We start from the raw sequence: 9,925 nt of genomic DNA, 5'->3' as shown, positions 1-9,925 counted from the left end.
GTCCCTTGGAATGGGTCACTAAGAGTAGTTATCTCTAAACTCCTGTACTTGATTGTATAAGCGGGGTTCCCAATTGCATAAGAATCAATTTAGCACATTTTAGGCACTCATGCCCTCTTCATCTTTCACTCTTGAAAAACAATTTTTTTTCAGATGAAGTCCATATATTTGGTTGTGGATGTCATGCATGTTCGTATTTGACAGGACTCTTTAAGAGATTTCGCTTAGTGTTAGGAACATTGTGACAACGATAAAGGGAGTTTGTTTCGATTTGATACATGTGATACAACAATGCTGTGCTGTCCTGTGTTTGTTTGTGGTGTTGGACTATAATATAGCTGTAGCACTATTGGTGAAGGGCTTATTTCTCCATTCAATTGTCTTGAGCCAACTGTAATCAATCTCCATATATGAGTTAAATCCAATAAGTAATGAGTTCTGATTTGATTGTAACATCGAACAATTATCCACTATATATATATATATATATATATATATATGGCGTGGGGTTTGGAGGCCATAAGGAGAGCCAAACATTTTTCAATGTATGGGTTAGAGAGGTTTAAGAATGGCTGATTTTTTGTGAGGATGATCTCTATGATGAAAAGATCACCTTCACAAAAAATTGGCCCATTCCGAAACTTCTAACTCATGTATTAAAAAAATGTTGGGCTCTCTTTAAGGCTTCTGAATGCCACCCTTTGTATATAATTTTGATTATAGATAGATAGTCAAAATTAAGAGTTAATTTTTAAAATCCAAAAGCTTGTTTGACTAAATTGGTTATATAATCGAAACAAAAATCTCATATGGCCAAGACTTAATTTGCAAAAATTTACACTTCTTGAGATTTATAATTAATTAATTAATTAATTATCCTAGAGGATGGCATTGGTTTTCAAAAAAAAAATTGTGATGATGAAAAAATCAGATGAATGATCCAACAAAATTATGCATTGGATTCTAAAATGTGAAAATGAGTAAACACAACACTCGGCGGCCCTCCCTCCCTCCCTCCCTCCCTCCCTCATCTCTTTCTTATCGAGAGTGTGTGTTTATAATATAATATCCATGATTCGTGAATGAAAGAATAGATAGATAACTCAACAAAAAAACAATAAAAGAACAAATAGATGATATATAAGACAGAGACAGAGAGAGTTGTTACTTTGTAATGGCTGCAATTGGTTCTGTAAAGGCTGTGGTTCTCATCGCTGGCGACAAAAACAATATCAGAGGCTCTCTTCAATTCCTCCAGGATCCCAATGGTCTGTCTGTCTCTCTCTCTCTCTCTCTCTCTCTCTTCATCAACTGAGACTCAGATGAGTTTTTAATTACAGGAGTTACCCATGTGAAAGGGAAGATAACTGGCCTCTCTCCAGGTCTCCATGCCTTCCATATTCACGCTCTTGGCGATACAACCAACGGCTGCAATTCTACTGGTCTCTCTTTCTCAATCAATCAAACTTGAAAATTTTACTTATATGCTCCTAATTTTTCATTTTTAATAATGGGTTTATGTTTCTATATTTTTTTTTCTTGAATATGGGTATTTGATTGTATTGCAGGACCTCACTTTAATCCACTGAAGAAGGATCATGGAGCTCCTTTCGACAGAGAACGTCATGCGGGTGACCTGGGAAACATCCTTGCCGGTCCAGATGGTTTGTATCTGAATCATTTTCTTGTTTTTATTATTGGGTTTTTGTTTTTTTTTAATAAGTGGTTGCTGTAAATGTTCTAGGAGTTGCAGAGGTCTTCATTAAGGACAGACAGGTGCTGTAATTCATACCTTCAATCGTTTTATTGGAATCATTTCTTTTGTTACTGGAATTATAGCTTCAGAATTTCCAGTTATATCTATTTTTCTTTTTGGTTTGAGTTTTTTAGATTCCACTAAGTGGGCAGCACTCTATACTTGGAAGGGCAGTCGTTGTACATGCTGATCCTGATGATCTTGGTAGAGGTACTATTAGTTTCATTTTTCATGAAATTTTTATTATATTTTCTTGTACAACTTGGGTGCCATTTAATTGGTTCGTTTTGTGTTAGTTTCTTTGCCAAGACTAGTTGTTGTCGAAATTAAGTATCCAAGAATTAAAGATGTGAAATCAGGATCCCAAGTCATTTTCATTTTAACCAAATATATAATCAGAAAGGTTAATAGTTTGTTTTAACGGATTCCAGATATGTCACAAAACTTAGAAGATGTTCTACTATAGAGAAATTTATGAGCCATAAGGGAAACTAAGAATTTAATCCACTCTTTTATGTTAAATCACAACAATTGTTGTTTGGCACTTTCTGCTAGTCATTGAGAATGCAGAAGACACTAATAATGACTGTCTGAAGCATATAACAATCACAATAAGTCAACCTAAATTTTTATAGACATCCTTAGATCCATGCACTTTTCTGTTGAACTATCTTGCTATGACCTTATTAGCAAGGACGCCAACAAATTTATCATTCTGGTGAGATCACTTAGGTCTCATTTTGTAGGTGCTTGGAAACTTTTTTCTCCTGACCAACTCAGATGTTTCCTAGTACCAACGTTTCCCATCAATTTCTCAATATGATTTGTTGTTGCAAATTTCGTAACTTTGTTCCTCACATTGTTTCCGACATTCGCTTTTCTGCCTTGAAACTACTCTATCCACTCTTGTACATGCTCAAGAAGTTTGCTCCTGCGCATAGTTACTTGCGTAAGGAGTTCATAAGCATGTGTTGAATAAGACTAATGACCTTCTTCTCTTGGTTCCACCTATAGTCCAGACACTCATATGGATAGTTGTCCCTTCAATGTATCTCGATCTAGGGGTCCCTTGTTCGAAGGAATGGCAAGGTTGCTAGAAGAGAAAGAATTGTTCCATGGTTATTTTTGAATTTTATGCTAGATGAGGATTTATGGGGAATTTTCTTGATTCAAGGGTACTTTCTAATTTTGCCAAAATAGAGTGTGGCAATACTATGGTCAGGGTTGGGTTAGGGTTTTGGGGGTTTTAGTATGTAAACCCAACTATTAGAGATAGAGAGAGAACTTCCAACTTATTGAAATTTATCTCTTTCTAGAGAAAAAAACTTCAAGGTCCCTTCTTTACGGTTTTTGGGTTGATTGAATTGATTGTGAAACTTAGATCTCTAATCTCATCACCACCTTGTGGTTTTAAGTCAGCACAATTCCTTCAATGAGCCAATAAAAATAGCCCATTGATCTACTTGTCCGAGTTGCATTAGATCAGCATCTATTCCGCCATTTAATCATCAATTTATACCGTCCATTTCTCTCACCTTCTTCAAATTTTCTATTTTTATTTCCTTCAGTTCTTCTTTTTGGGACATTGCCAAACTAAATCTTTGATAGAGTTTTTTTTCATCACCACATTTACGCATTACTTACTTCAATCTCCTTATTCACAGAGGTTGATGAATACCTGACATATGTCATGTTTGTGAAAACATTGAGGAAAATTTGAATCATATATAAGTTTAATTTTTCCAAATGTACGGGCACAGGGCACAACTTTTATGATGAATAGTAAAAGCAAGATATATTTAATGAAACCCCCTGGTTCTCAGTACTAAATAGAGATACTCGTCCTGGACCAAAATCATTTGTTATTGAACATGCAATGGTCACGTGATCCCTTATGAGTTAATTAGATGATCGAAATACCCTCAATGAATTAATATAACTTTTTTATCCTAGCATACTTCTCTCTTACATCTTTTGTCATCTCCACCACGCATACAGAGGAACATTTGCAAAGATGGTCTACCTCCTTTCCACAATTTTCTTCCTCTCCCTTCGTTATATTCATTGCCCAAGAAAACTTGTTATTCCTCATCTCCAGCTGTGTATCTCAACTTAAAACTCTTCATTCTTCCATTATAGGTAAAGGAGTCATGCATTAACAATGCACCAGCATGCATTACCATAAAAATCAGTATTATGTTATTCACATATTAGCACAAGTTCAAACCTGCAAACCAATACAAGTAAAAGAGTTCTGCACTGTAAAAAAAATTAAAAAATAATGCCTTATAAGTTGATGTTTTAGTACCACATCATCAAACATACAAACTCCATACAACCAACTTTAGGAGTCCTTGCTTTCCTTGCTTTTAATTTGCAGTTGATTCACCACTCTTATCAAATTCCATTGACTTGTAAGTCCTTGCTACACTCCAAGAAAACGCTCTATTTCTGGACCCTTCCATATTTATTGAAATTTTTATAGACATGGTTAAAACAATAGCTACGCCAAGTCTCAGGAATGACCTTAGTTGACATTCAATATCCCTTTTTGCATGTTGGAATGTAAAGTCAAAGGCAAGGAATACTACAACAGGTATGAGTCAATCAACTGTAGCCATGAAACTTAGTGTCCTTATTTTTTGACCGGCATATGTAAATGCAAGTAAACAACAGATGTTTTTTTACATCTAGGTTCGCAACCACTTAAATAACTCCTACATACTTCTCCATGAGGAATCATCCATCCAATCTACAGGTCGACAACCCTTCAACTACCCATCTTGTGATGGCTGGGATGAAATACACAAACGACTAAAACACTGGTTAAGATACTTCCTAAGCTTGGACCTTCCAACACTCACCTCCCAATTTGAACTGGCCATTTAATTCTTGCTTTTTGGGTTTCCCTTAGACTTGTTCTAACCTTATACTTATGTTCTAAGTTCTAACCTTGTCTTACCTTTTTCCATTCTAGATTTTATTGTTCTTCTGCATCTGAGCCTTTTTTCAGATGTTGTCCAATTGTTGTATTCATCATCGACTCTTCAATGCAATCTTTTCCATCAGATCTAGGAATAGTGGGCTCATCCATAAAATCATATAGATTATCTATGAATTGGGTACAACCTTTACAACTGATGGTTTCTCTATTGGTTGTGGTGGATGTACCATAATAGGTATTGGGATAGGAGTCTCATTAGCTTCATGCTTTAAAATTGTAACACATTGGGCTTTGCTATCTCCCAACTGGAAAATATACGATCCCACCAATCCTGTCTATCCATGATGTGTAACATGCATAACTGTGATTCATTCACCACTATGATGTATGTATGTGCCACCCATGACTAATCAAATTATCTCAACACAGCTGTTGTAGGGAGAAGAGCAACTGACACACAATTCAAATATCAAATTAGCAAATCTTATCTTTATCTGTATGCTCGATCATATAGCACTTTCCATTTATATATTCTTTCACACAATGCCCACTCTTTCTCAGCTGGAGCCACTCTACATTGTAGTGTATGACTATGCCTTTCCAGGAGACCTATATGGTAGAAACAAACAGATGAAATGCCAAATGATGACAAAAATAAGAACAACAAAGATGGCAGATGAAGATTATATGAAACTTAATCCTAGACACTAAACCATGATCAAATCACAATGAATTAATAACTTGTGTAACATGAAAAGGTACATAATCATTGTAAAGAAGCTTTTTATTTGAGAAACATTTGGGGTAGAGATGGATTTGTCGATGCCATAATATAAAGAGGTCTTGGAAAGGGGATAGTGAGAACAATGGTCAAATCAACCATGAGGGTGAGGGACAGTCTAGGATGGCATCAACATCTAAGAAGATAGGGAGTGTGACAGGGATTGACACATCTAGGCGAGTGACTGTGACGGCTTAAGGTGAGGGCTTTGTGTCTGTTGACTGGTTCTAGAAAGGGATTTCATTTTTGTTCTTCGGGCCCAAGGGTAAAAAAAAGGTAATATTAATTCAAGGAGGGTATTGTGGTCCTTTCACTAAGTCATAATAAAGCATGTGACCTAACGGTTGTTTCTTATCAACATCATCATTATCTTCTTCCTTATCCCAAAGATTTGGGATCGACTAATCGAATCCTGCTCCATTCTACTTTGTCTAGAGCCATTTTTGTGTTATTAAAAGTGTATTCATATCTACTTTCACTATTTCCATCCACATTCTTTTGGCTTTTCCTTTTGCTCCTTTAGAACCTTCTAAATAGGATTATAATTAGCCTTTGTTAAACATGTCCAAACCATCTTAGTTTTCTTTCTCTTAGTTTATTGTTGATTGGAACTGCTTCTACATTTCCCCAAATACATTCATCCAATTTTTCCCTTCCCTAGTCTTTCCACTCTTCATCTCAACATCATCGTCTTTATTACGCTCAATTTATTGACGTGATGCTTCTTCTAAATGGGAAAAATTGATCTGTTTGTATGGAGGAAGATTGTTTTGTTCTTATTTAAAATTAAATACGTTATTACTATTTAACTAAGGATTAGTGGAAAAACTAAAATAAGCTAATATATTGAATTGTAAGGTATGAGAACCTAGAATTACCTCCATAATCATATGTCCATGATCATGGCACATGCCTACGGTATAAGGCATCAAGAAAGGTGTGATCACCATGAGGCATATGCCAATTCAAATCTGTAATGGAACAAGCAAGAAATACTGTTTGTTGTAGGCCTCGCAAACCATTTTGTGTTCTTAGTAAGCATTGGAACATTTTATGGAAGCCTCATCCCAGGTTGAGTCTTGAGGGGTAAGTCTCAAAAGCCTTTTTAAAACACTAATTCATTCTGAATAGTCAGGGTTTTGTTTGCAGGGGGCAAAAAAATACAGTTAAGGGGATACAAAATTTGAGTAAGAGTATTCCCCACAGAGAGTGAATAGGTATGAAGTCTATGGAGTCTCATTACAGTATTTGGTTTAATGCAAGGTTTCCCACTTCTAAGGCCTAAAAGAACGTCCCACAGAGAGCTATAGGTAGGAGACTTGCATGATCTCGTTTGGAAGCATAGAAAATATTTCCTTGGAAAACTTATCCTGAAGAATACTTCCTTGAAAAGAAAATGTTACTGTTTTAGAATTTACACTGCCCAATGGCTTGGGACATTTGGATGCACTTCTGGGCTCTTTTGGCGTTGTGGGCTGCTTTCCCCTTATGGTTAAAGCTCTCTTTGCGTAGTGGCTAAGTTTGGGCTGCTCGTTTTCGGTGGCAAAAAGAATTCTGTGGTCCGTTACTCCTTTTGTGATTTGCTGGGGCGTTTGGAAGGAAAGAAATTGTCGGGTTTTTGAAGGAAAGGAGGCTTCTGTCGAGGCTATTATAGTGTCAATCAAAAGCTTTCTATTTTATTTGAGTAAAGTTTTTGAAGAGTTCAAATGAATTGAATAAAAAAAAAGAGTTCAAAGGAGTCTTCTTTGAGGACTTCATGGGGAGATGGGACTGAGTTTGTAGATTTTCCTAGCAGGTCTTGGGTTCTTGCTTTCTTGTTATTGTACTCTTTCTTGTTGGTCATCTCGACCACTTTAATGAAATTTGCTTTTACCCATCAGCAAAAGACTTTTCAGAGTGGCAGGAATTTCTATTTAAGGAAATATCTTTTAAACCTTGTGTTAGATTCATGAACCTTTTAATTGGTATTCCCTGATTACAATAAGGACTGTCAAGAGTCCTTCATGTCCTTGTCTTTTACAGACAGACTCCTTTATCTCCATCCAATTATCTTTCAAGTTTGTTACTGCTTGTTAGGGTTATTAGATCCAGAAGAAGAAGAGAAAAGATAGAATAAGAATCGAGAGGAGGGAGACACAAATTTATTATTATTACTTGCTTAATAATAATATCAATCCACCTATATATATAGATGATTACTTGCCAACTTTGGCTACAACTCTAAAATAGAAATATCCTAGTTTAACTCTAAAACCTGATAACTAATTAGACACCTAATGAAGTAAATATAGAAACTCTTTACAATAATAATAATTCAAATTAGAAAATTAAAATAAATAGCAACTAAATAAAATAAGGATCCAAACACTGCTCTTAATTTACATTATTAACGTGAAAAGTTGATTATATAGCCTTCAACTCACCACCAAACCTCATGAACTTTTTCTTTCATCCAGAACCTTGTTTCATTGAGTTCTTAACCATTCATATGGTACTGATGCTGCAGGGGAACATGAACTTAGCAAGACAACTGGCAACGCTGGTGCAAGAATTGGATGTGGTAATTCCCTTTCTACCCTAATTTCTTTGTGGTTGTTTGGCTGCTTTCTTGCATTTGTAGAACCGAAGTCGTCGGGTAAAATCCTGAAGACATCTAAGCCTTAGCCGTTACACATGATGCATATGCAAGGCAAACAGACCCCCCATTTTCATGCCCGTCTAGAACGTTTCATAGGCCGGACATCATCCTCACCAGATCATGATAACCATCCAGTCCATTGTATTCTGTTTGGACCGTTGGATAGAAACAGTAGCTGCTAATCCAGCAAAGTGTAAGATCGAATGGCTGAAAATCACATAAATCAACTCAACTTTTGGAAAAGATGGTGGTGGTGAAACCCATCAAGTAATGGGTCCAAGCCAATTCTTTCTCTGTATTTGTGATACATCTGGTTGGACCTTTTCCATTTAAAAGAACCCATCGTTGAAATGTTAATTATCCTTATTTTGTTGTATGGCAGGTATCATTGGGCTTCAATCATCTGTTTAGTCGTGTATTACATGTGCAAGGTTAGTGTTAAATGTGTTCCCATGTACCCAGAAACAGTGTAATTGCAACATCGACTTCTCTGGGCTCTCTTTTTATCTTCTACTGAAAGAGTATGTCAATAAACTGGTATGCTTCTGATCAGCTTAAATATGCATGCTACGTAGGCATCATATTATAACGCATGAGCATTGATCATTTTGAAGCCACCCATGTCAATAAAAGCGTAAGGCCTCTGATTTCTTTGAATCTTCTTAGACAGAGAAAGAGAAAAATGGCATTATATTAAGAGAACTGCTATTGGCACCCCAACTTTTATTTATTACACCCAATTTAATAAATAAATAAATAAATGGTTGAGAATAAGTAAAAGTTGGAGTGCCAATAAAAGCACTCATTTTTTCGCTTGATTTTTATTTCTTTGGGTCCAAGATTTTGCATCAGTCTAATCATAATGGTAAGCATGTTTGACACTCTTTGCAATTTGTTGGGATTTGTGGAAAGAGAGGAACTCAAGCACATTCGATGGGAAGGAAAGCAACTTACATGAGATAATTTTCAATATCCTTGGTATCTTATATTATTGGTGTAAACAGTTAAAGGATTTTTCTTTTAGGACTTATTGTTTAGATGGGAGAATGTAATTAGGTAGTATTTGTTTATTTTCTTTGCTTCTTTTGCTTTCTTGTTTATGTATCTTTTCAAAGGACTCCCTTGTCCTTGTCTTCAATAAATTTTACTTATAAAAAAAATATAAAAATCATAATGGTAAACAACTACCAAATTGTATTATAACGCTTGGTGATATTGAGAATAATAATTTGAGCCAAACCTTTGTAATGTTTGAATGATGTATTCTAATCTTTATGGTTGGGCTGTCAAAAATAATTTAAGAAATTGGGGTGTAATAAGTAAATGTTAGGGTGCCAATAGCAACTCTCTATGTTAAGTTTGTAAATTTTTAAGAATTTTTTTTTTTTTGTGGAAAATAATAACTTTATATCATGTTATAATGACTATTAATTATTATTTTCACATTTAATGACCATTATTCAGAGAGATTCTATTGCCACACCAATTCATATGTAAATACCAGAGAATTAGCACACATTTGGGGGTGGCATTAGCAAAAGTTGATGTGGCAATATAAGCTCTCTTAATTTAATTATATTGAATGTTCTACCAAAAGAACAATTTCTGTCTATAATTCTTATTTGTATGGATCCAAGGAAATTAGGTTGGACTACTTGACTGCTTAGTGAATTATGTTGGAACATGATGGTCATCATCGTCACAAAAAGTCTCTTCATTTTAATATATTATAAATTATTTACTTAAAATAGAGATTTACATTCATACCAACTTTTGAGAGGATAGGGAAGTTAAAATGGAATGGAT

The 9,925-nt window shown here is 35.2% G+C and overlaps 1 protein-coding gene across 4 annotated transcripts; it reads left to right on the top strand.

Annotated features, from left to right (window-relative positions):
• Window positions 1–1,011: 1,011 nt before the first annotated feature.
• On the top strand, window positions 1,012–8,881 carry CSD3 (copper/zinc superoxide dismutase 3). Of its 4 annotated transcripts, none has more exons than XM_086445963.1 (7): window positions 1,012–1,268; window positions 1,341–1,442; window positions 1,569–1,664; window positions 1,754–1,776; window positions 1,891–1,966; window positions 7,938–8,041; window positions 8,502–8,881. In XM_086445963.1, exons 1-7 carry the CDS (start codon window positions 1,175–1,177, stop codon window positions 8,553–8,555), a joined length of 549 nt encoding a protein of 182 aa, XP_086302089.1. In that variant the 5' UTR covers window positions 1,012–1,174; the 3' UTR covers window positions 8,556–8,881. The 4 variants fall into 4 exon arrangements, with proteins under 4 accessions (XP_086302089.1, XP_086302088.1, XP_086302092.1 ...); XM_086445962.1 differs by having other exon boundaries at window positions 1,018–1,268; window positions 1,745–1,776; XM_086445966.1 differs by having other exon boundaries at window positions 1,020–1,268; window positions 7,988–8,041.
• Window positions 8,882–9,925: the final 1,044 nt, after the last annotated feature.

This window comes from Akebia trifoliata, chromosome 6 (genome assembly GCF_017979445.1).
Source record: "Akebia trifoliata isolate Shusen 1 chromosome 6, ASM1797944v1, whole genome shotgun sequence".
Classification (NCBI taxonomy): domain Eukaryota; kingdom Viridiplantae; phylum Streptophyta; class Magnoliopsida; order Ranunculales; family Lardizabalaceae; genus Akebia; species Akebia trifoliata.
The sequence above is the reverse complement of the archived record's forward strand: the minus strand, read 5'-3'. Positions and strand labels throughout refer to the sequence as shown.